Consider the following 26668-nt stretch of genomic DNA (forward strand, 5'->3'; position numbering starts at 1 on the left):
TGCAAACAACTTCCTGGTGAGAGCTACCACTTCTGTCCTGCTATGCCAACCACTTTACATAGATTCTCTCTAATCTTTACAACCATGGAACATGGGCGTTACAATTACCAACAAGAAGACTGAAATTCAGAAAGACTGGGTTATTTGCCAGACTTAAATGTCGTACATGACCAAGTTAGAAAAACTAACCACAATGGATCCTTCTGTTTACTCAAGAAATCCAAGAGCCTCCACCTCTTTCCCTAGTCGGGCAGCAGACAGAAATCACCACTGAGAGTCCATAGACAAGTCTGTTTTCTTGACTAAACCAAAGCTTGGGCCAGTAAAAGACAAAAATTAAATGAAATTGTTCATACTATTCCCTAGTGATTCTACAGGCAAAAATCACATCCCTAGAGCCCCATCACTATCTCCCTGCCTTCGGCACCTGTCTGATGAGCTGTTTCTTCTTTGCCGACTCTGGCATATTGTGAACGTGCTGGAACAATTCTCTTAGTGCCTCTTCCGTACGCTGCTGGGTCTCCTCCTGATGAGAGCAGGAATCAACCCGGTTCCATTTTTGAGATTTTGCCAGTTGGAAGGACCTGGTTTGACATGAAGCTATCAGATCAAGATCGTCCTATGGAAAATTTAAAAGAAAAGTGAATTAATATATCTTGTCAGCTTTGTTTCCAGATTCCGACAACCCTGGAAGAAAAAAAAAAGGGAGGGTGAGATGTGGGGTACATCTCAGATGTAGGAACAAGAAAAACCTAAACACTATCATCAGATAAAGAGAAACCTACAATTAAAGACTGTATCAATAGCCTACTCCCATGACCTGCCCAGAAAACCTAAATTCATTTAGAATACTGCCATCAAAAAATATATTTATATAATACTACACTATTCAGAGCATCTTTTAATCTCATATTTCTCACTGTTATCCTATGGGTTAAGCAGGGAAAGTATCATTATTACCATTTCACTGAAGTTAAGTTGTATCTAGATACTAAAGTGACAGACCCATCTTGGAGACCAGATTCACTGGTTCTTGGCTGGTGCTCTTTCCCACACATGACAACATGTGATAACTACACAGCAATAGTAGAGAAATAAAAACAACTTTCTAAGAAAAACCACACTCCAGTTAAACTACTTAAAATAAAATACTGTTTTCCTGGTCACACCAAATATTTGCTGAATGAGAGGTACAAACCAACAGGAGCAGGAAAAAAAGCATAAGATGACAGCTTAAAGTTTCTAATCAAGACAGACTAAACAGAAATCATCAAAGAGTGCTTGTAACATTTTTTTAACTTCTCACTTTTAAAGCTCAATAATCATATGTAATCTTGCTAATAGGAGAAGGCAATGGCACCCATTCCAGTACTCTTGCCTGGAAAATCCCATGGACGGAGAAGCCTGGTGGGCTGCAGCCCATGGGATTGTGAAGAGTCGGAAACGACTAAGCAACTTCACTTTCACTTTTCACTTTCATGCATTGGAGAAAGAAATGGCAACCCACTCCAGTGTTCTTGCCTGAGAATCCCAGGGACGGCAGAGCCTGGTGGGCTGCCATCTATGGGGTCACACAGAGTTGGACCAGACTGAAGCGACTTAGCAGCAGCAGCAGCAGCAATTGCTTTCTAAGCTCATACAGTCTTAGGTCTTTTAGATATTTCAGTGTTACCTTACCAAGGAACTTGAAAGAATGTCTTATACAAAAATGTACTTTCGTAGCTAAAAATATTTAGATCAGTCGCTCAGTCATGTGCAACTCTTTGCGACCCCATGAATCGCAGCACGCCAGGCCTCCCTGTCCATCACCAACTCCCAGAGTTCACTCAGACTCACGTCCATCGAGTCAGTGATGCCATCCAGCCATCTCATCCTCTGTCATCCCCTTCTCCTCTTGCCCCCAATCCCTCCCAGCATCAGAGTCTTCTCCAATGAGTCAACTCTTCGCATGAGGTGGCCAAAGTACTGGAGTTTCAGCTTTAGCATCATTCGTTCCAAAGAAATCCCAGGGCTGAGCTCCTTCAGAATGGACTGGTTGGATCTCCTTGCAGTCCAAGGGACTCTCAAGAGTCTTCTCCAACACCACAGCTCAAAAGCATCAATTCTTCGGTGCTCAGCTTTCTTCACAGTCCAACTCTCACATCCATACATGACCACAGGAAAAACCACAGCCTTGACTAGACGAACCTTTGTTGGCAAAGTAATGTCTCTGCTTTTGAATATGCTATCTAGGTCATAACTTTCCTTCCAAGGAGTAAGCGTCTTTTAATTTCATGGCTGCAGTCACCATCTGCAGTGATTTTGGAGCCCAGAAAAATAAAGTCTGACACTGTTTCCACTGTTTCCCCATCTATTTCCCATGAAGTGATGGGACCAGATGCCATGATCTTCGTTTTCTGAATGTTGAGCTTTAAGCCAGTTTTTTCACTCTCCACTTTCACTTTCATCAAGAGGCTTTTGAGTTCCTCTTCACTTTCTGCCATAAGGGTGGTGTCATCTGCATATCTGAGGTTATTGATATTTCTCCCGGCAGTCTTGATTCCAGCTTGTGCTTCTTCCAGTCCAGCGTTTCTCATGATGTACTCTGTATAGAAGTTAAATAACAGGGTGACAATATACAGCCTTGACATACTCCTTTTCCTATTTGGAACCAGTCTGTTGTTCCATGTCCAGTTCTAACTGTTGCTTCCTGACCTGCATACAGATTTCTCAAGAGACAGGTCAGGTGATCTGGTATTCCCATCTCTTTCAGAATTTTCCACAGTTTATTTTGATCCACACAGTCAAAGGCTTTGGCATAGTCAATAAAGCAGAAATAGATGTTTTTCTGGAACTCTCTTGCTTTTTCCATGATACAGCGGATGTTGGCAATTTGATCTCTGGTTCCTCTGCCTTTTCTAAAACCAGCTTGAACATCAGGAAGTTCATGGTTCACGTATTGCTGAAGCCTGGCTTGGAGAATTTTGAGCATTTCTTTACTAGCGTGTGAGATGAGTGCAATTGTGCAGTAGTTGGGGCATTCTTTGGCATTGCCTTTCTTTGGGATTGGAATGAAAACTGACCTTTTCCAGTCCTGTGGCCACTGCTGAGTTTTCCAAATTTGCTGGCATATTGAGTGCAGCACTTTCACAGCATCATCTTTCAGGATTTGAAATAGCTCAACTGGAATTCTATCACCTCCACTAGCTTTGTTCGTAGTGATGCTTTCTAAGGCCCACTTGACTTCACATTTCAGGATGTCTGGCTCTAGGTCAGTGATCACACCATTGTGATTATCTGGGTCGTGAAGATCTTTTTTGTACAGTTCTTCTGTGTATTCTTGCCATCTCTTCTTAATATCTTCTGCTTCTGTTAGGTCCATACCATTTCTGTCCTTTATTGAGCCCATCTTTGCACGAAATGTTCCTTTGGTATCTCTGATTTTCTTGAAGAGATCTCTAGTCTTTCCCATTCTGTTGTTTTCCTCTATTTGTTTGCATTGATTGCTGAAGAAGGCTTTCTTATCTCTTCTTGCTATTCTTTGGAACTCTGCACTCAGATGCCTATCTCTTTCCTTTTCTCCTTTGCTTTTCGCTTCTCTTCTTTTCACAGCTATTTGTAAGGCCTCCCCAGACAGCCATTTTGCTTTTTTGCATTTCTTTTCCATGGGGATGGTCTTGATCCCTGTCTCCTGTACAATGTCACGAACCTCATTCCATAGTTCATCAGGCACTCTTAACTATCAGATCTAGGCCCTTAAATCTATTTCTCACTTCCACTGTATAATCATAAGGGATTTGATTTAGGTCATACCTGAATGGTCTAGTGGTTTTCCCTACTTTCTTCAATTTAAGTCTGAATTTGGCAATAAGGAGTTCATGGTCTGAGCCACAGTCAGCTCCTGGTCTTGTTTTTGCTGACTGTATAGAGCTTCTCCATCTTTGGCTGCAAAGAATATAATCAATCTGATTTCGGTGTTGACCTTCTGGTGATGTCCATGTATAGAGTCTTCTCTTGTGTTGTTGGAAGAGGGTGTTTACTATGACCAGTGCATTTTCTTGGCAAAACTCTATTAGTCTTTGCCCTACTTCATTCCGTATTCCAAGGCCAAATTTGCCTGTTACTCCAGGTGTTTCTTGACTTCCTACTTTTGCATTCCAGTCCCCTATAATAAAAAGGACATCTTTTTTGGGTGTTAGTTCTAAAAGGTCTTGTAGGTCTTCATAGAACCGTTCAACTTCAGCTTCTTCAGCGTTACTGGTTGGGGCATAGACTTGGATTACTGTGATACTGAATGGTTTGCCTTGGAAACGAACAGAGATCATTCTGTCGTTTTTGAGATTGCATCCAAGTACTGCATTTCAGACTCTCTTGTTGACCATGATGGCTACTCCATTTCTTCTGAGGGATTCCTGCCCGCAATAGTAGATATAATGGTCATCTGAGTAAAATTCACCCATTCCAGTCCATTTCAGTTCGCTGATTCCTAGAATGTCGACATTCACTCTTCCCATCTCTTGTTTGACCACTTCCAATTTGCCTTGATTCATGGACCTGACATTCCAGGTTGCTATTTACAGACTTTTCTTATACATTTTATTTTCCTATGTCTTCACTTTGATTCTATGCTTTGTTTTAAATCTCCACTAATCTAAATTAGCTCTCTCTTTGTTTGTGCCAAGAGCAATTTTCTGTTCTTACCTTTGATGCTTGAGTTCTGGAACCCAAATAGTGCAATCTGGCACATTCCCGAATATAAGCAGGAGCCTGGGCAAGACATAAAAGAAAATGAAGAACAAATGGTTAGCAGTATCTATAATTCTTGCAGATCATGAGGACAGTGGTTCTTAAAATGATCTGACTGGCAGATTACTCTAGAAAAACCAAAGATCCTCAAAATGCCCTATTTCATAGTGTCACTTCTCTTGCCACCAAAAAGATAGCTCAAGAAATCCAACAGAAACATTGTGAGAAGACACGACCATAGTTTTAAAAATCACACATGGCACCTATGTGTGTGTATATATAATTTTTTTCAAATGAACCAAAACAGACATCTCTAGTAATGTTTATACTCACAAAAACTACCCCCAAATCCTTACAAATTTCAAGTGGTCCCTAAATCACATTTTAGAAACATTGTATAGAAAATGCCATTTTGAATTACTGTGGAGTAACAACAGAAAAGGAATAATTTAGCTTACTGATATACTACTGAGAATTCTCTGATAAGTACCCTGAAACAGTACTAGTAGAAGAATAAATAATATAACCACGATGGAAGAGAGTCTGGCAGTATCTAAAAAAATTACGTTTTCATTTATCCTTTAAACCAGAAATTTCACTTCTGAAAACCTATCCTGAAGACATAACTCCAAAAATACAAAACATACTTGGATAAAACTAATAGACACAACCAGGTGTCTATTAATAGGAAGTTGGTTGAATAAGCTTTTATTAATATAATCCATACAATGAAGTGCTATGCAGTAGTTAAAAAGGAGAGACGGGAGGGAGGGAAGAAACACTTTATGAATTGATATGAGTCTTTCAAGACCTGCTGTTGAGTGGAAAAGTTACACAGCAGTGTATAAAGTACTTGAGTGAGAAAGAAGAGGAAACAAGAGGATACACACATATATACAGTAGAGTCAGACACCACTGAGCGACTGAACTGAATAATAATAGTACTTATGTTTTTACAAAACCATACACTAAGAAAATAAACCAGAAAATAATGAAAATGGTTTGGAAAAGAACTCAAATTTCTCTAAGTATACTTTTCTAAGAAATTTTGACTTTTGAATCATGTAAACATACCACAGTTTCAAAAAAATAAATCCAAAAGAAAAAAAAGCAAACCCTAAACTGAGTAACAACAACAAAATAAACATATCTGTATATCAAATTGACAATGTAAGCATAGAGAAAGGAATTATTCCACCAACTTTTAAAAACTGTATTCTGACTATACAGTATACAGCCTAGTGAGATATATTCAAGGGAAAAGGAACTGTAAGGAAATATTAAACTTCCATCAGCATATATACAGAAGTTTATCAGTAGTAATAGTTACATTATTTTGAAACTAATTTGTTATATTGCAGGATAAAACAAATAACATATATAAATGCTATTAAAATCTAAAATTTGCAATGTAAAAATTTATGTAAGTATAAAGTAAAAGAAGTCAAGGAAAAGAAAGCTCTGTAGTATTAAATCTGAATTGGAAATACTACTATGAACTAGGGATTCCCTGGTGGGCCAGAGGTTAAAGCGTCTGCCTGCAATGCGAGAGACCCGAGTTCGATCCCTGGGTCGGGAAGATCCCCTGGAGAAGGAAATGGCACCCCACTCCAGTATTCTTGCCTGGAGAATCCCATGGAGAGAGGAGCCTGGTGGGCTGCAGTCCACGGGGTCTCAAAGAGACATACACGACTGAGCTTCTTCACTTTCACTATGAAATGATGATTTCCTTTAAAAAATTTTTTTGATCTACTTCCTTGCCTTCAAAGAGCCTAGGAGCAATGTCACTCAAGAAACAATAAGTAGGTACACCCAGTGTCAGTGGAATAATCTAGGACTCCCTGAAGAAAATAATTGATTCCAGGCCCAGGGCAGAGTAAGTACAAAGTAAGCTGGGGACATTTATGCCAGAATGGAAACACTCAAAGACTAATGGAGTCCTGTCAAAAAGACACAGCAGGAAACAGCTTGCAAGGGCTATTATGGGCCTGATTCAGTACAATTTGAATATCAAAATTAACAACAGAAATTGAGTAAAACTTTGAATAAATGAAAATCCATGAGTCTACAGAGACTCATAAAAAAAGAAAATAAGAGGGGACTTCCCTGGAGGTCCAGTGGTTAACACTCTGAGCTTCCAGTGCAGGGGACACAGGTTCAATCTGTAGTTGGGGAACTAAGACCCCACATGCCACGTGCTGTGGCCAAAAAATAAAATTTCTTTTTTTAATAAGAGAGAAAGAAGAAAAGCTCTTGTCCAAAGACGAAAGTCAGCTAATAAAGATTAAATAATAGAATCAGAAAATCACTATTTTGAATACCCAATATAGTTACAGATGCCAGCAGGATTATCAGTGGATGCTAAAACCATTACACTCAGCGATCACCCTGCAGGTGACTTACTAACTGCCAAGGGAAATGCACCTGATAATTGAGAGATGTGGCAGCAATTAGCAAAACTAGCATCACTATGGCAATCTGACATTCTGTGCCTCCTAATGTGATGCAATATGATGCAATATGTTGTACACAAATATCACCTATGAATCTTTGCCAAAAATGCTTAATCTGAATCTAATCAAGCCTCTAGACCCAACTTGTGGTTTATAGGAGCCACGGAGAAAGGGATAAAGGATAAAGGAACAAGCTAAACAACCCTGAGAAAACAATAAGACAAATTTAGAAAATGGAATATTCTGCAACACAATAGGCTTGAATACTTCAACAAATCAATGACATAAAGAAAAAGGGCAGTGATTATTCTAGATTAAAAGTGACATAATAAAGCAAAACATAAGCCTTGATCAGTTTATGTTTTTAAAAAAAGGAACTATGAAATACATTCAATGGACAGCTGGTGAAATTTGTATATGAACTGAATATTAGCTGATATGAAATTGTTATAAATTCTCTTAGATGTGATAATGATACTGTGAATATTAGGAGAATATTCGTATTCTTAGGAGATGCATGCCTTTTCTTAATTGGTACTTCTGTATTACTATTTGACTTCTTTTTTCTTTGTTTTTTTATTTTTTGAATTATGAAAAAATGATAATACATTTATATACTTGGAAAACAGAGCAAAGTTATATATAGTTCTACTATATATTACAATTATTTGGGGGGGTTAGATAAATTAAGATTCTCAGTTGGAGTTTCAATATCAAATGCTCAAAAATTAATACAATGAATAGATAGAAGAGTAGATGGATATAGTCATGCTTAAGTTTCAAAGGACAAAATACCATGTCAGTGGTTCAGCCAAAAAAAGTAAATAAAAAGCATGAACGTAGAGATAAAGCAAATATGCCAAATGGTGACATTCATTGAATCTGAGAGTTTTATTTCAATCTTTCAACTTTTCTCCATATTTGAAAAACTTCATAATGAAGTTTTCCAAAAAAAGAGTCTCATGATAAAGACATTACGTTATCTAAAGTTTAATTTTTCCCCTGGTAAACTACAGAAGAGAGCCAAAGGAAATTTCCTCCAAACAAGAATATGACAGCCCACATCATCTATTTTAAAACTTCATTTAAAAAAAAAAAAAAGAAAAAACAGGACCTCCCTGATGGCCTGGTGGTTAAGAATCCAACTGCCAATGCAGGGGACGGCCGTTTGAAGCCTGCCCCCAGGAAGAGTCTATGCGCCACGGAACACCCACGCCTGAGTGCCACACCTACTGAAGCTGAACCCGAGGGCCCGGCCGCTGCCGCTGCTGAGCCCGTGTGCACCACTACCGAAGCCCGAGCGCCCTGACCCTGTGCTCTGCAACGAGAGAAGCCACACCATGAGAAGCCTGCGCACCTCAACAAAAAGTAATCCCTGCTCACCACAACCAGAGAAAAACCCACACAAAGCAACCGAGATACAGCACAGCCAAAAATAAACAGATAATTTAAAAATTTTAAGACGCATAAAAACCATTGCCCCAAAAAGATACTATGAGCTGAAGGGATACTCAGAAAGCGAATCAAAAGGAATCAAAAGTAGATGAGTTTAAATGAAAATCTGAGGGTCTGAAGTATTTTACAGTTCATAGGAAAACAACAAAGGGCCAGTTCACATAAAATGGGGATTGGCCTTAACTATATATATGTGTGTGTGTGTGTGTATATATATGTGTGTATATATATATATCATAATTTCCAAGAAAAGATGTGGTGACTCCTACTGAGAAGAGAGAAAACCAGATTGGGTCAGATGGACTTATAATAGTAGAAGACAGAACTTCAAGTAGTTAGGAATAATTTTAGGGGAAAAAATACAAAGTACACAGAATGAAACAACATAGAATCTGAGGATAAGAGATAAATGATCCACCCAAGGAACCTGAGAACAAAAAGACAAAAGCACAAGACGAACAATCTGGGGTAAAGCAGGACCTCTCAGAATACAGAGCACACAGAACAATCAACCACTTTTCATCCAGGGAGAAGCTCAGGGAAGAACCTACTGAGCCAAAGTGGTAAGCAGGTGCCCACAAGGACAACAGTTCTGACTCAAATCCAAAGATAAAAGTTCTAAGACCAAAACAAACCCCCCAAAAAAAGAAAGAAAGAAAAGACAGTCTTTGTCTCCTTTAGAGATCAACAGAGACTCAAAGAGTGCTCACACTAGCCTGGAAACAAAGATAAATAGCAAATAAGAATCAAAATCCCAAGGATGAGGAGCTAAATGAGAGATCTACAGAAAGGAAGAGCAAAACTAGACAATGTCTGAAAGAATGAAATAATTAGAACTGTACCAAGCCAAAGAGCGCAAAATGCAGTACTTGGATGCAACCTCAAAAATGACAGAATGATCTCTGTTCATTTCTAAGGCAAACCATTCAATATCACAGCAATCCAAGTCTATGCACGAACCAGTAACGCTGAAGAAGCTGAAGTTGAACAGTTCCATGAAGACCTACAAGACCTTTTAGAACTAACACCCAAAGCAGATGTCCTTTTCATTATAGGGGACTGGAATGCAAAAGTAGGAAGTCAAGAAACACCTGGAGTAACAGGCAAATTTGGCCTTGGAGTACAGAATGAAGCAGGGCAAAAGCTAACACAGTTTTACCAAGAGAATGCACTGGTCATAGCAAACACCCTCTTCCAACAACACAAGAGAAGACTCTATACATGGACATCACCAGATGGTCAACACTGAAATTAGATTGATCATATTCTTTGCAGCCAAAGATGGAGAAGCTCTATACAGTCAGCAAAAACAAGACCGGGAGCTGATTGTGGCTCAGATCATGAACTCCTTATTGCCAAATTCAGACTTAAACTGAAGAAAGTAGGAAAAACCACTAGACCACTCAGGTATGACCTAATCAAATCCGTTATACAGTGGAAGTGAGAAATAGATTTAATGGACTAGATCTGATAGACAGAGTACCTGATGAATATAGACAGAGGTTCGTGACATTGTACAGGAGACAGGGATCAAGACGATCCCCAAGAAAAAGAAATGCAAAAACACAAAATGGCTGTCTGGGGAGGCCTTACAAATAGCTGTGAAAAGAAGAGAAGCGAAAAGCAAAGGAGAAAAGGAAAGATATATCCATTGGAATGCAAAGTTCCAAAGAATAGCAAGGTGAGAATAAGAAAGCCTTTCTCAGTGATCAGTGCAAAGAAATAGAGGAAAACAATAGAATGGGAAAGATTAGAGATCTACCTTTTCAAGAAAATTAGAGATACCAAGGGAACATGTCATGCAAAGATGGGCTCAATAAAGGACAGAAATGGTATGGACCTAACAGAAGCAGAAGATATTAAGAAGAGATGGCAAGAATACACAGAAGAACTGTACAAAAAAGATCTTCACGACCCAGATAATCACGATGGTGTGATCACTGACCTAGAGCCAGACATCCTGGAATGTGAAGTCAAGTGGGCCTTAGGAAGCATCACTACGAACAAAGCTAGTGGAGGGGATGGAATTCCAGTTGAACTATTCCAAATCCTGAAAGATGATGCTGTGAAAGTGCTACACTCAATATGCCAGCAAGTTTGGAAAACTCAGCAGTGGCCACAGGACTGGAAAAGGTCAGTTTTCATTCCAATCCCAAAGAAAGGCAATGCCAAAGAATGCTCCAACTACCGCACAATTGCACTCATCTCACACGCTAGTAAAGAAATGCTCAAAATTCTCCAAGCCAGGCTTCAGCAATATGTTAACTGTGAACTTCCAGATGTTCAAGCTGGTTTTAGAAAAGGCAGAAGAACCAGAGATCAAATTGCCAACATCCGCTGGATCATGGAAAAAGCAAGAGAGTTCCAGAAAAACATCTATTTCTGCTTTATTGACTATGTCAAAGCCTTTGACTGTGTGAATCACAATAAACTGTGGAAAAATCTGAAAGAGATGGGAATACCAGACCACCTGACCTGCCTCTTGAGAAATCTGTATGCAGGTCAGGAAGCAACAGTTAGAACTGGATATGGAGCAACAGACTGGTTCCAAATAGGAAAAGGAGTACGTCAAGGCTGTATATTGTCACCCTGTTATTTAACTTATATTCAGAGTACATCATGAGAAATGCTGGGCTGGAAGAAACACAAACTGGAATCAAGATTGCTGGGAGAAATATCAATAACCTCAGATATGCAGATGACACCACCCTTATGGCAGAAAGAGCCTCTTGATGAAAGTGAAAGAGGAGAGTGAAAAAGTTGGCTTAAAGCTCAACATTCAGAAAACTAAGTTCATGGGCATCAGGCCCCATCACTTCATGGCAAATAGATGGGAAAACAGTGGAAACAGTGACAGACTTTATTTTGGGGGGCTCCAAAATCGCTGCAGATGGTGACTGCAGCCGTGAAATTAAAAGACGCTTACTCCTTGGCAGGAAAGTTATGACCAACCGAGATAGCATATTAAAAAGAAAGACATTACTTTGCCAACAAAGGTCTGTCTAGTCAAAGCTATGGTTTTTCCAGTAGTCACGTATGAATGTGAGAGTTGGACTATAAAGAAAGCTAAGCACCGAAGAATTTATGTTTTTGAACTGCAGTGTTAGAGAAGACTCTTGAGGATCCCTTGGACTGCAAGGAGATCCAAGCAGTCAATCCTAAAGGAAATCAGTCCTGAATATTCACTGGAAGGACTGATGCTGAAGCTGAAACTCCAATCCTTTGGCCACCTGATGCGAAGAACTGAGTCATTTGAAAAGTCTCTGATACTGGTAAAGACTGAAGGTGAGAGGAGAAGGGGACAACAGAGGATTACATGGATGGATGGCATCATCGACTCAATGGACATGAGTTTGGGTAAACTCTGGGAGCTGGTGATGGACAGGGAGGCCTGGCGTGCTGCAGTCCATAGGGTCACAAAGAGTCAGACACTACTGAGCGAATGAACTAAACTGAACTGAACCAAGCCAAATACATCTAGGAGACTGTACTCATGTTTTATCTCTGAAGTTTGTATAATCTGTATTCTTATGATCCTCCACAGTGATATGTTACCTGACACAGTAAAGTAAAAGAGACTTTGCTGGTGTGATTAAGTTAAAGACCTTGCAATGGGAGAGTATCCCACATTATCTAAGCAGGTTCACTTATAATCATAATCACAAGGGTTCTTAGAGGCAGGGAACTTTTCCCAGCTGTGGTTAGAAGGAAACATGACTATAGTAGAAGCATCAGAGAGACACAACATTGCTAGCCTTGATGATGGAGAAAGGGTAGTCCCCAAGCCACGGAATAGGGGCAATCTCTAGGAGCTGGAAAAGACAAGTAAACAGATTCTCTGCTAGAACATCCACAAAGGAGTGCATCCCTGCCAGCACCTTAGTTTTAGCCCAGTGAGATTCCTGCCAGACTTACGACCTATAGAAATGTAAGATTAAGTCACTTTGAAAAAAGCCTTCACAGTGCAGTGCAACTTCATCGTATACTTGAATTGTGTGCGCTGGACCAAGGGCAAGAGAATGGGCTCCACAGATAACAGATCAGAAGGTGGGAAAGCTAAACTAGGAGATGCAGTGAGATCTCTGTGATCCCATCTCTCTTTCAACTTATGAGTGGTGGGCCACAAAAAGTTAACCCCATGGCAATGGTAGCAAGAGAACTCAACAGAATGAGAGTTTGATTAGGAAGTGCACCTAGAAATTCCCCATTTTGATTCACAACTACTGCCTTACTCTTCATATTCACAACTCCTCTCAACTTATTCCCATAAAATCATGCTTTGGAACTAGTTCTCCCTCTAAATGAGGAGTATAAGAACTGATTTGAGAGACCTTTGCTCACCATTAAAAACTATTCTTTCTCCAGTTGTCCTGTGACTGCTGCTCTAATTCACTTACCTAGATCTTGACTTCTTTTTTTTTTTTTTTTTTTTTGACTTCTAATTGATCATAATCTTTCACTTGGGCACCTAAGCCTCCAATACAGCCCTGACCCTTTGTTTTCCAGGCTACTAAGCCAAAGATTCTGACCTGTGTTTTCTAAACTCTGAACTTTGGATCACACCACCCTGAATGGGTAAATTCTAGGGTGGCCTCCATGTTTACATTCTGCATAACTCCCTCTTCCTACGTGTGAATGGACTTGAGACTTGTTGCTAACCAATAGAATATTGGTGACTTGAGTGTTACTCCTGTGATGATTGGGTTACATGATATAGCTAAACAATCGTGATGAAATTATGAGATTATATTTATAATACATGATATATGTAATATATTTTATATATATGCATAAAATACATCTCAATCTCCATCTTGTTAGCACACACTAGAGAGACCCTCCTGTTGGCCTTGCAGACTATAACATAAGAAGAGAGATAAACTGAAGGAAAAACTGTTAAATAAAAAGGAACTAAAACTAGCCAGAGCAACTAGGCAAGAAAAAGAAATCAAAGACAGCCAAATTTGAAAGGAGTAAAATTATCTCTATTCATTGATGGTATGATCTCATATGTAGAAAACCCTAAATATTTCATAGAAAAATTGCTAGAACTGATAAATTCAGCAAAGTAGCAGGATACAAAGTCAACACACAAAAATGAGTTGTACTTCCATACACCAACTATGAACAATCCACAAAGGAAATTAAGAAGACAACTTCATTTACATATAGCATCAAAAAGAATAAAGTACTTAGAAATTAACCAAGGAGGTAAAAGATTGGTACAATAAAAACTACAAAAATTCACTGAAAAAAATTAAAGTCAACATAACTAAATGGAAAGACATCCCAGATTCATGGATTGGAAGACTTATTACTGTTAAAATGTCAATACTACCCAAAATAATCTACTGCACTCCCTATCAAGATTCCAATGATAGTTTTTATAGAAATAGAAAAATCCATCCTAAAATTCATACAGAGTCAAAGGGACCCCAAATAGCTAAAACAATATTGAGAAAGAAGAACAATGCTAGAGGACTCACATTTCCTTATTTCAAAACTTACTACAAAGCTACAGTCATCAAAACAGTACGATATTGGCATAAAGACAAACATACAGACCAACTGAACAGAAGAGGCTCCAGAAATAAAGCCTCAGATGTATGGATTTTCAGTAAGAGTCACAAACAAGACTATTCAATGGGGAAATGCAGTTTTTCTTAACAAATGATGTTGGGAAAACTGGATATCCACACGCAAAAGGATGAAACTGGACCGCTACCTAATACCATATACAAAAATTACCGAAAATAGATAAACACAAGACATAAAACAATAAAACTATTAAAGCATAAGGCAAAAGCTTCAAAGTATTGGATCTGGCAATGATATCTTGCATATGTCACTAAAGGCATAGGCAACAAGAGAAAAAATGGACAAATTGGACTTCATAAAAAATTTTTTAATTTTGTGCAGCAAGACACTATTAACAAAGTAAAAGCAATCCACCCAGTGGGAAGAAATATTTTCATATCATATGTCTGATAAGTGATTAATATCTAGAATATATAGAGAATACCTACAACTCAGTAACAAAAAATAACAACCAATTCAAAAATGGGCAGGAATTCTCCAGTGGTCCAATGGTTAGGACTTGATGCTTTCGCTCCTGTGGCATGGGTTCAATTCCTGGTCAGGGTAATAAGATCCCACAAGCCATGCAGCATGGCCAAAAAAGAAAAAAAGAAATGGGCAAAGGACTTGAATAGACATTTCCCCAAAGAAGATATGCAAATTAGCAATAAAGACATGATAAGGTGTTCAACATCACTGATCATTAGGAAAATGCAAATCGAAACTACAATGAGTTGCCATCTCACACCCAATAACACAGTTACAATCAAAAAAATCCCCCAAACAAAATAACAAGTGTTGTTGAGGAAGCAAAGAAATGGGAATTCTTGTGTACTGTTGGTAAGAAGGTAAAATGGTGCATCAACTATGGAAAACAGTACAGCAGTTCTGTTAGACCATACGATCCAACAATTCCATTTTTGGGTACGGAGTCATACCTCAGAATCAAAAGACTATTGGTTCTAGGATTTCCCCATAGATACCAAAATCCATAGATACTCAAGTCCCTTATATAAAATGGTGTATTAACAGTATTTGCATATAAGCTACATAATCTTCCTGTATACTTTAAGTCATCTGTAGATTACTTATAATCAGATCAGATCAGTCGCTCAGTCGTGTCCGACTCTTTGCGACCCCATGAGTCGCAGCACACCAGGCCTCCCTGTCCATCACCAACTCCTGGAGTTCACTCAGACTCACATCCATCGAGTCAGTGATGCCATCCAGCCATCTCATCCTCTGTCATCCCCTTCTCCTCCTGCCCCCAATCCCTCCCAGCATCAGAGTCTTTTCCAATGAGTCAACTCTTAGCATGAGGTGGCCAAAGTACTGGAGTTTCAGCTTTAGCATCATTCCTTCCAAAGAAATCCCAGGGCTGAGCTCCTTCAGAATGGACTGGTTGGATCTCCTTGCAGTCCAAGGGACTCTCAAGAGTCTTCTCCAACACCACAGTTCAAAAGCATCAATTCTTCAGCGCTCAGCCTTCTTCACAGTCCAACTCTCACATCCATACATGACCACAGGAAAAACCATAGCCTTGACTAGCCGGACCTTTGTTGGCAAAGTAATGTCTCTGCTTTTCAATATGCTATCTAGGTTGGTCATAACTTTCCTTCCAAGGAGTAAGCGTCTTTTAATTTCATGGCTGCAGTCACCATCTGCAGTGATTTTGGAGCCCAGAAAAATAAAGTCTGACACTGTTTCCACTGTTTCCCCATCTATTTCCCATGAAGTGGTGGGACTGGATGCCATGATCTTTGTTTTCTGAGTGTTGAGCTTTAAGCCAACTTTTTCACTCTCCACTTTCACTTTCATCAAGAGGCTTTTTAGTTCCTCTTCACTTTCTGCCATAAGGGTGGTATCATCCACATATCTGAGGTTACTGATATTTCTCTCGGCAATCTTGATTCCAGTTTGTGTTTCTTCCAGTCCAGCGTTTCTAATGATGTACTCTGCATATAAGTTAAATGAACAGGGTGACAATATACAGCCTTGACGTACTCCTTTTCCTATTTGGAACCAGTCTGTTGTTCCATGTCCAGTTCTAACTGTTGCTTCCTGACCTGCATACAAATTTCTCAAGAGGCAGATCAGGTGGTCTGGTATGCCCGTCTCTTTCAGAATTTTCCACAGTTTATTTTGATCCACACAGTCAAAGGCTTTGGCATAGTCAATAAAGCAGAAATAGATGTTTTCCTGGAACTCTCTTGCTTTTTCCATGATCCAGAGGATGTTGGCAATTTGATCTCTGGTTCCTTTGCCTTTTCTAAAACCAGCTTGAACATCAGGAAGTTCACGGTTCACATATTGCTGAAGCCTGGCTTGGAGAATTTTGAGCATTTCTTTACTAGCGTGTGAGATGAGTGCAATTGTGCAGTAGTTTGAGCATTCTTTGGCATTGCCTTTCTTTGGGATTGGAATGAAAACTGACCTTTTCCAGTCCTGTGGCCACTGCTGAGTTTTCCAAACTTGCTGGCATATTGAGTGTAGCACTTTCACAGCATCATCTTTCAGGATTTGGAATAGTTCAACTGGAATTCCATCACCTCCACTAGCTTTGTTCGTAGTGATGCTTCCTAAGGCCCACTTGACTTCACATTCCAGGATGTCTGGCTCTAGGTCAGTGATCACACCATCATGATTATCTGGGTCGTGAAGATCTTTTTTGTACAGTTCTTCTGTGTATTCTTGCCATCTCTTCTTAATATCTTCTGCTTCTGTTAGGTCCATACCATTTCTGTCCTTTATTGAGCTCATCTTTGCATGAAATGTTCCTTTGGTATCTCTGATTTTCTTGAAGAGATCTCTAGTCTTTCCCATTCTGTTGTTTTCCTCTATTTCTTTGCATTGATTGCTGAAAAAGGCTTTCTTATCTCTTCTTGCTATTCTTTGGAACTCTGCATTCAGATGTTTATATCTTTCCTTTTCTCCCTTGCTTTTTGCGTCTCTTCTTTTCACAGCTATTTGTAAGGCCTCCCCAGACAGCCACTTTGCTTTTTTGCATTTCTTTTCCATGGGGATGGTCTTGATCCCTGTCTCCTGTACAATGTCACGAACCTCATTCCATAGTTCATCAGGCACTCTTAACTATCAGATCTAGGCCCTTAAATCTATTTCTCACTTCCACTGTATAATCATAAGGGATTTGATTTAGGTCATACCTGAATGGTCTAGTGGTTTTCCCTACTTTCTTCAATTTAAGTCTGAATTTGGCAATAAGGAGTTCATGGTCTGAGCCACAGTCAGCTCCTGGTCTTGTTTTTGCTGACTGTATAGAGCTTCTCCATCTTTGGCTGCAAAGAATATAATCAATCTGATTTCGGTGTTGACCTTCTGGTGATGTCCATGTATAGAGTCTTCTCTTGTGTTGTTGGAAGAGGGTGTTTGCTATGACCAGTGCATTTTCTTGGCAAAACTCTATTAGTCTTTGCCCTGCTTCATTCCGTATTCCAAGGCCAAATTTGCCTGTTACTCCAGGTGTTTCTTGACTTCCTACTTTTGCATTCCAGTCCCCTATAATGAAAAGGACATCTTTTTTGGGTGTTAGTTCTAAAAGGTCTTGTAGGTCTTCATAGAACCATTCAACTTCAGCTTCTTCAGCGTTACTGGTTGGGGCATAGACTTGGATTACTGTGATATTGAATGGTTTGCCTTGGAAACGAACAGAGATCATCTGTCGTTTTTGAGATTGCATCCAAGTACAGCATTTCGGACTCTTTTGTTGACCATGATGGCCACTCCATTTCTTCTGAGGGATTCCTGCCCGCAGTAGTAGATATAATGGTCATCTGAGTTAAATTCACCCATTCCAGAATACCTAATACAATATAAAGAATACCTAATACAATATAAATGCTATGTAGTTGTAAACACAATGTAAATGATATGCCCAGGTTCAGAGAAGCATTATTCACAAGAGTTAAACATGAAGGCAACCCAAGTGGCCTCAACAGATAAGCAAAATGTGGTATATGCAATGAATGAAATTTCAGCCTTAAAAAGGAAGGAAATTCTGACACATGTTACAACATAGGTAAACCTTGAAGACACGCCAAAGGAAGTAAGCCAGTCACTAACAGACAAATATTGTATGGTTGATTCCACTTTCATGACGTACTTAAAGTGGTCAAAATCAGAGACAGAAAGCAGAATGGTGGTGGCCTGGGCCAAGGGGAAGGGGTGAATGGGGGAGTAATGGTTTAATGAGTTTTAGTCTTTTAACTAAACTAACTTTATTGTTTAATGGCATTTTAGTTTAGGAAGATGAAAGGAGTTCAAGAGATGGATGATGGTGATGGTTTGCACAACAGTACGAATGTAATTAATACCACTGGCCTGTACACATATAGTAAATGTTGTCATATGTATTTTACCACTTTTTTTTTTTAAGAAAGGCAAAAAAAGGAACCAGAACAGAGTGGTCTTAAAAATTCTCAGCTTTTCCAGATGGCAAAAGACACTAAAATTAAGAAATTCACCATCAGGAAAGCACACTCTAAAGAAAAGACCAAGGATGTGACTGTAAAACCTTTTGCTAAAACATTGGAAACATCAAAAGGTCAAAAATATTCAGTTACACAAAGAGCCCTTTCAAAAGGATAAAGGCGTGCCTCCCAGAGCCTCTCAATACAACCAGAGGGCCTCCAGGAAGCTGAAAGGTACTGTCCCTCAGCCTTCTCAGCAGGAGTCCATGGAAGAGAAGGGTTTATCTTCAAATTTATCTTCTGAGTGAATCTCACTAAAATCCACAGAGACCCACAAAGCTATTAAGAAAATTACATTGGCAGAAACACTGCTAGTTTGTACTAAAAACGACTATGAATACAAGATGAAAGGAGGCTGTCAAATCTCAACTGGCAGGAAGCAGGCAGGATAAAACTACTGCTCTGCTTCCAGCATCTGCTGTTTTTCATGAAAAAGGAAGGATGACTCAAAGGGTAGAGCCAACAGGCCAGGAGGTGGAGCCCTGCTCAGCTCTCAGGCACCTTCGTATTCTTCCCTACCCAGGTCATTCCCTCTCAGTTTTACCACTGTCTATTTGGTTCCCAGTTCCAGTCAGGGCCTTTCTTATTTAGCCATCTTTACAGCCCTCTCAGGATCCCACCTTGCTCCATCTCTTTATCTTCTCACTATCCAAATCCCATGTATTACCTACCTTAAAAAGTTTCTGAGAATGTTTAATCATAAAAGCCATCCCATCATTTAATTTTGTGATATTCTCTTGAAGGTCATTTGCAGTGGCCTATTCAGAGCAAAAGAAAGCAAAAAAAAAAAAAAAGAGATGAAGAACTGGGAAGTGGAAGGCAGATACTCCCATTTACTTATTAATAAGCTAATTTTTTCAAATGTATGATAGCGTCTATCGCCAAGAAAGTCGACTCTAATACAGTGTTTAATTCTGGAAAGACTTTTTGGCTCAGCAGGTTTCCACTTGAAACGATATAACCTAGGAAGAACCATGTGTCCCTGAAGTGACCAGGAAATCCAAGAGAACCAATTTTCCTTTTCTAATTCTGCCTGAGAATTAGACATGTATGCTGAAGATCATCTTTCCTGGGAAAAGGGACAAGAAGAACAGAATCCATACCAGTCACCAAGAACATTGCTCTCCAGAGAAACTAGTTTCTCCAAAGACAAAAGAGAACTGTCACTACGAATTGATGTTAAAGGTGACATCCGTTTCTTAAAAATAGTCAAATGGTCACTGACTCCCTTCTCTTGTTTCCCCTGCCTCTTTTTAAGCACTTCAGCGTCTCTACTATCCCAAAGCCTGCATTCTCAACATGTATCTTTGTTACTTAATGTTTGTGTGTTCTAAGACCTCTTAACTTTATAGTCATAGATCACTTGTTTATTTTCAGTCTCATTGAGCTGGTTCTAAAACTCTTTTAGTTATGAGGTTTTATCCCCTTAACATGGACAAATCTTGGTATGTCTTTTTCCTCTCATATCCCTCCCCACAGCAACCTTCCTCTGAGCAGAAGCTCTGTTTTATGAATGGACAGGAATATGAAACTACGGGCTTCCAGGTTAAGAATTAGTTCAGTCTTTCTGCCATCTTTCCGTGCCGCCAGAATGGTGCACATGAATGTCCTGGCTGATGCACTCAAGAGTATCAACGATGCTGAGAAGAGAGGCAAATGCCAGGTCCTTATTAGGCCGTGCTCCAAAGTCATTGTCAGGTTTCTAACAGCGATGAAGCGTGGTTACATTGGCGAATTTGAAATCATTGATGATCACAGGGCTGGGAAAATTGTTGTGAACCTCACAGGCAGGCTAAGTAAGTGTGGAGTGATCAGCCCCAGATTTGATGTGCAACTCAAAGATCTAGAAAAATGGCAGAAGAACTTGCTCCCATCCCGTCAGTTTGGTTTCATTGTACTGACAACCTCAGCTGGCCTCATGGACCGTGAAGAAGCAAGACAAAAACATAAAGGAGGGAAAATCCTTGGATTCTTTTTCTAGGGATGTAATACATACAAGTAAAATGCCTCAGAGGAAAAAAAAAAATTAGTTCAAAAGACTATATAATTTACTTCTCATGTAAGTCACTAGAAAGGCCGTGGTCTCAGTTAAAGAAGCACATTCAGGATATATACATATCTACGGCTGAGTCCCTTCACTGTTCGCCTGAAATTACCAGAACATTCTTAATCGGCTATACCTCAATACAAAATAAAAAGCTGAAAGTTGAAAAAAAAAAAAGAAGGACATTCAGCTTTCTCTAAGGAGAGCACATCTACAGGACATAGGAAAGTTAGGACAAGGCAGTGTCGCTCTATCTGAAAGCTCAGGGCTCCGCTCTCCTGGAAGATCATACAGCTCTGCTTTAAATTCACACCATTTGATCTTCAGAAATCAATTTGATTTCCCAAGAAGGCTTTCATGTTAAGAAGGAGTTTACATTGACCACCCAACATGAGTATTCTGGTATATTTAGTAGCTATAATCTTCCACTAAGAGTTTACACTAAAATTGTAATTCAGGTTTATCAGATTGATTTATAAGCGAAATTAACAGGAATTGGCAGTTTGGTAACTCTTAAATGATCTAACAAAGTAAGTTCCTAACCTTATAAAGCTGAAGACCAGAACTTGGACCCCTGATAACCACACGAAGTACAGCTATAGGATGAGGCCCAGCTCAAGAAAACCAAGCAGTCTTTCTGTTCCCCCGACACTTACATTTTTTGGCCATAAGACATGAGGTGCAAACATAAGGGCAAGGTTATAGGCGGACATCTTATTCTTGTCTTGTTTCTTTGCTGTCTGGTACAGGAGATCAAGCAGTAACTTCAGCAAGTTGCGATTGGGTGGAGGGAGAATGAGGAACAGCAACTGAAGAGCCTCGATTTGCCGTTCCTTATCTGGTACACTGGTCTTGTTTCCTTTATCATCAAACTGCATCAAATCTTGAGGATAAAAGAGATGATTGTAAGGGATGGAAAATATACAAGAAAAAAAAAAATCAATGTTCCTACTATGTATCATCCTCCAATAAGAGAAAGGAAAAAAAGAATCAAGTATAAACAGATTATAGCAAAATATAATAACAAAATCATATCAATATAATTTAATAATAAAAAGACAAAAACCCAGTTAAAAATAGGCAAAAGACTTAAACATTCCTTCAAATAAGATATACAAGCAGCCAATAAGCATCTGTATACTCGGTATCATTAGCTATCAGGGAAATGTAAATCAAAACCCCAATGAGATACTACTTCATAATCAGTGGTGTGAGTGAAGTCGCTCAGTCGTGTCCAACTCTTTGCAACCCCGTGGACTGTAGCCCACCAGGCTCCTCCGTCCATGGGATTCTCCAGGCAAGAACACTGGAGTGGGTTGCCATTTCCTTCTCCAGGGGATCTTCCAAACCCAGGGATTGAACCCAGGTCTCCCACATTGCAGGCAGACGCCTTAACCTCTGAGCCACCAGGGCAGACGCCAATCAGTGTGGCTATAGTCCAAAAGACTGACAATAACAAGTGCTGGCAAGAATGCTGAGAAAATTAAACTCTTCTACAGGGACCTCCCTGGCAGTCCAGTGGTTAAGCCTCTGTGCTTTCACTGTAGGGGGCGCAGGTTTGATCACTGGTTGGGGAACTAAGATTCCACATGCCATACAGTGGAGCCAAAAAAAAAACCCACCATTCTCCTACATTGCTGGTGGGAATGTAAAAAATGGTGTGGCTACTGTGGAAAACAGCTTGGCAGTTCCTCAAAAAGTTAAACATAGAGTTATCACATGACTTAGTAATTCCATTCCCAGTTATATACTCAAGAGAAATGAAAACAGTCCACACATATCTCTGATAATGCCACCCCCTTCACACTTCCTCAACAAGATATTTTACTGCTAAAAAACTATGAGAGTGAATCATGACCTGATACCAGGATGATCCAGGTATCAGAGTCAGAATCATGGCTCCTTACAGAGTCAGAATCATGGCTTCTTCTCTCACAGGCTATATAGGTTATCAATTAAAAACTGTCCCTGTTGCTGTTGCTGCTAAGTCGCTTCAGTCGTGTGCGACTCCACAGACGGCAGCCCACCAGGCTCCCCGTCCCTGGGACTCTCCAGGCAAGAACACTGGAGTGGGTTGCCATTTCCTTCTCCAATGCATGAAAGTGGAAAGTGAAAGTGAGGTTGCTCAGTCGTGTCCGACTCTTAGCAACCCCATGGACTGCAGCCTACCAGGCTCCTCCGTCCATGGGATTTTCCAGGCAAGAGTACTGGAGTAGGTTGCCATTGCCTTCTCCCCTAGGTCATCAGAATTTCAAAAGACACTGAAAAACATTTGGGTATAATTCATATAGACCTGAAAATGATTACAGTGTGTTATTGAAGCTGTTTAACTTCAATTATAATTCTAGGTTTAGGAAAGGCAAATAATATCTCTAGAAACTGTTTCCTGTTAATACGAAATTGAAAACACAAATCCCTCCCTGTTATCAGTAAGGCATATCAAATGCTACACCTGTGCCACACCTTAGTGTGCTCTCAAAGACCAGTGAATCATGGGGTGGTGGAGGGGAAGTTTCAGATACTGTACTAAATTAACAGGAAAGCAAACAGAACAGGCATTATTCATGTTAACCCTTATAAAAAGAACTTATCAATATTTTCTATATCTTTTTCAAAGATCCAAAAACTTTTATTTCTCCCCCCAAAAAACTGTGATGATATCGAGTGTTAGTTGCTCCGGCGTGCCCGACTCTTTGCAACCCCATGGACCACAGCCCACCAGGCTCCTCTGTCCATGGGATTTTCCAGGCAAGAATACTGGAATGGGTTGCCATTCCTTCTCCAGGGGATCTTCCTGACCCAGGGATGGAATCTGGATCTCCTGCACTGCAGGCAGATTCTTTACCGACTGAGCTACGAGGGAAGCCAAAAAAACTATAAAGCTGTATAATATTCTAGAAATATTTTCTCATTTGTATCATCTAAATTGTTCCTGGAAGTGCTAACAAAATCTAATCTTACTTTAGAAATTCAAAACCTATTTTTTTCTAAGCGGTAAAAATTATTCAAAAGAAAAAAACCTTCTATTTATTTTCCTTAAGATTAGAAGCAAGAAAGAAAGGCTCAAGGGTAGAAAACTAAGTAAATACAGTACGGACGTTGATGCTGTGTGCACTTAGAGCCTATAGCAGCGCAACTGCTGTGCAATTTAAGAATGAATTCCTTACCACACAGGCATAAAAGGAAAAGAGGAAACTGTTTACGAGCTGAAAATGGAACATTCTCCAAGACACATTAAATTAAAAAAGCAAACCACAGAACCATGTGTATAACACCCTACCATTACATAAAAAGAGAGAAAAGAAATATATGCAGGTGTTTTTAAGTGTCTAAAATCTCTCTGTAAGGACACATTAGAAATCAATAGTACTGGTTCTCTCTTGGAAGAAAAACTGAGTGCCAGGGAACAGAGATGGAAAAGAGGCTTTTCACTGGATGCTCTTGGAACCTTTTGAATTTTAATTCATAAGAATGTATTGCCTATTTAGAAAACAAGCAAAATTATTTTTTAAAGAGCAAATTTTCAACAGTAGAGATGATCTCAACTGAGGCATATTAATACTTGGCAAAAGTTCCAAACCAAGGCAAATACATCAAAACTGTGACCATTGACTTGGGTGTGTCAATCAATCCAGTGAAAAGCATACATTAATTAAACAACTAAAATGTTCAAAGCACAATGCTAGGATCCATCAGGAACACAAAAATAAACAAAACCCAGACTGTATCTTCAAAGAAGTTTATTTGACAAAAAAATTTGACTAAATCAAACGTAACTAGCCAATGCTTATGAGTATTCAGAAAGCCCAGAAATATCATGAAGTCTTAACCAATATTAGCAGAAGTTACAAACAACACAATATTATTGTTTACAAACAACAGAATATTCTGTGGGTTACAAAAATATTCCAGATGACTTTACTAAATTGAAATAAATGTACCTACAGCCCCTTCTCACCTCCAATACTCACCAGCAATTTTGAGGTGTGCGTGAAAATGTTTATGTGTCAGCAGGGGCTCAGGTAACTCTCCTAGAAACATCTTCAGCAAGGTAGCAACATCATTTGAGTGAAACTCTCCTGATTCCAAGTCAATATCAGTTCCATTATTGAGAGCATCTCTTAAAATCTGCTGTCGGACACTATTCCCTGGTACTCTAAACAAACCCTCTACTCGTAAGTCTGTTCGGCATGGAAGAAGAACAGGGGACAGGAAAAAAGAAACAGAATTATGATTAAAATAAGTCATCTAAAAGACCACTTTATACTTGAAAGACGCTTACAAAGACCCTGAAGGAGGTTTTGCCCTTCTTCTCAGAGGAGTTGAGACCTACTAACCCCTGGGGAAACTTATCTGAACATCCCTGAGCACCCAGAGATCTTCCAGGCTGAGAGATGGTCCACCCAGGAGTCACTGAACCTCCTGAGGCACATCTGGAGACTGAATTTTATCTGGTCTTTTTTTAACTCCTATTGAAATATAGTTGATTTAAAATGTTGTGTTAGCTTCAGGTATACAGTAAAGTGAGATATAAATATATGTGAACATTGCTCAGTCGTGTCCGACTCTTTGCGACCCCATGGACTACACAGTCCATGGAATTCTCCAGGCCAGGATACTGGAGTGGGTAGCCTTTCCCTTCTCCAAGGGATCTTTCCAACCCAGTGATCGAACCCAGGTCTCCCACATTGCAGGCAGATTCTTTACCAGCTGACCACAAGGGAAACCCATATATATATGTATTAGATTATTTTGCATTATAGGTTATTACAAAATATTAAGTATAGTTCCCTGTGCTATGCAGTAGGTCCTTGTTGCTTATCTATTTTATATATAATAGAGCTTGAAAAATAAGTTGGAAGGAAAGCCACGTCTTCCTGAAGTCCCCTTCCCATGAGCCATCTCAGACTTTGTTGGAGGGGCTGAGTTCATCTGTGGAGGTTCATTGCTCCTATAAACAGTTTCCCAGCCTAAAATGAATCGAGGGTCTCTGCACTACCCCAGGAATTAGAACGCTAATCTGTCAGATCACCTTTCCCTCTAAAAGACTGCCAGAAGCTCAGTCATTCCAACTTAAGGATGCTACCCTTCAACCTAGATTCTAAACTAATCTAAGGGTTAAAAAAGATGAGACACATTGTTTCAGTTTGATCTGGTAGAAGCATGAGAGTTCCTGTTTTCAGCTTAGGTATGTATTTCTTTGAACAGCTCCTTAATTCAGGTTTCCAAGTTGAAATGCCTACCAGCCACTCTGGCAACAGTAAATGAATGAACAGGAACCCTAACAAACTGGTAAGCGCCTACCTGTGCTCCAAATGACTGTGTCCAAGAGGCCACAGGGCTCAAGTATGCTAGATCTTCCTGTTATCCAAAGAAAGTGGAAAACCTGGACTTTTCCCATTTTAAAAGACTGGAAACTAGTTTTATTTTTAACTTAATCCTTTGCCAAACAAAACATGAAAACAGATAACTTAAGCCCTTAGGCTGTCAGTTTGTAACCTCTGCTCTAGCTCCCAGCACAATGTCCCAGGTACAGCAAGCCAAAAATAACCATTAGTGTTGAATTCATCATGGCATCACATAAAGCCACACATTTTATATACACTCAGCTGTGCCAAGTACTTAAAGCAATGACATAACCAGTATGACTACTAAAAAAGTGAAAAGGGAATTAAGTTGAGTGTATTTTAATCAGAGAATTCTAGAGTTGAAAGGTATCTTTGGTGATAAATTATTATCCCTGGAATAAATGTTGAGACTCTTTAGAAGCAATGCATTTTTTCCAGAAGAAATGCCTCTCTCAATCCAGGGCAAAATGTGATTTCATAGACACTATCTAATGTGTGTGTGTATATGTGTGAGTGTGTGTGTGTGTGTGTGTTTGAGAGTATAAAGCAAATCAATACATGAGATGAAATTTATAAGGA

The 26668-nt window shown here is 39.5% G+C and overlaps 2 protein-coding genes across 6 annotated transcripts in view; one reads left to right on the forward strand and one right to left on the reverse strand.

Moving 5' to 3' along the window:
• Positions 1-26668, reverse strand: part of ARHGAP19 (Rho GTPase activating protein 19) — a 70877-nt gene that overhangs the window by 13454 nt on the left and 30755 nt on the right. For 4 of the 5 annotated variants that reach the window (XM_044935226.2, XM_025274431.3, XM_044935229.2 and 1 more), the window contains exons 4-8: positions 24713-24922; positions 21398-21624; positions 19369-19455; positions 4681-4746; positions 428-619 (exon numbers count right to left, since the gene is read on the reverse strand). In XM_044935226.2, coding sequence (XP_044791161.1) covers positions 428-619; positions 4681-4746; positions 19369-19455; positions 21398-21624; positions 24713-24922 — 782 coding nt within the window. The remainder of the gene's footprint in view (positions 1-427; positions 620-4680; positions 4747-19368; positions 19456-21397; positions 21625-24712; positions 24923-26668) is intronic. The other variant, XM_044935228.2, reaches the window with a different exon arrangement.
• LOC102402597 (40S ribosomal protein S15a-like) lies at positions 20286-20678 on the forward strand. The gene has a single exon (XM_044935230.2). It carries the CDS (start codon positions 20289-20291, stop codon positions 20676-20678), a length of 390 nt encoding a protein of 129 aa, XP_044791165.2. The 5' UTR covers positions 20286-20288.

Source organism: Bubalus bubalis, chromosome 23 (assembly GCF_019923935.1).
Source record: "Bubalus bubalis isolate 160015118507 breed Murrah chromosome 23, NDDB_SH_1, whole genome shotgun sequence".
Classification (NCBI taxonomy): domain Eukaryota; kingdom Metazoa; phylum Chordata; class Mammalia; order Artiodactyla; family Bovidae; genus Bubalus; species Bubalus bubalis.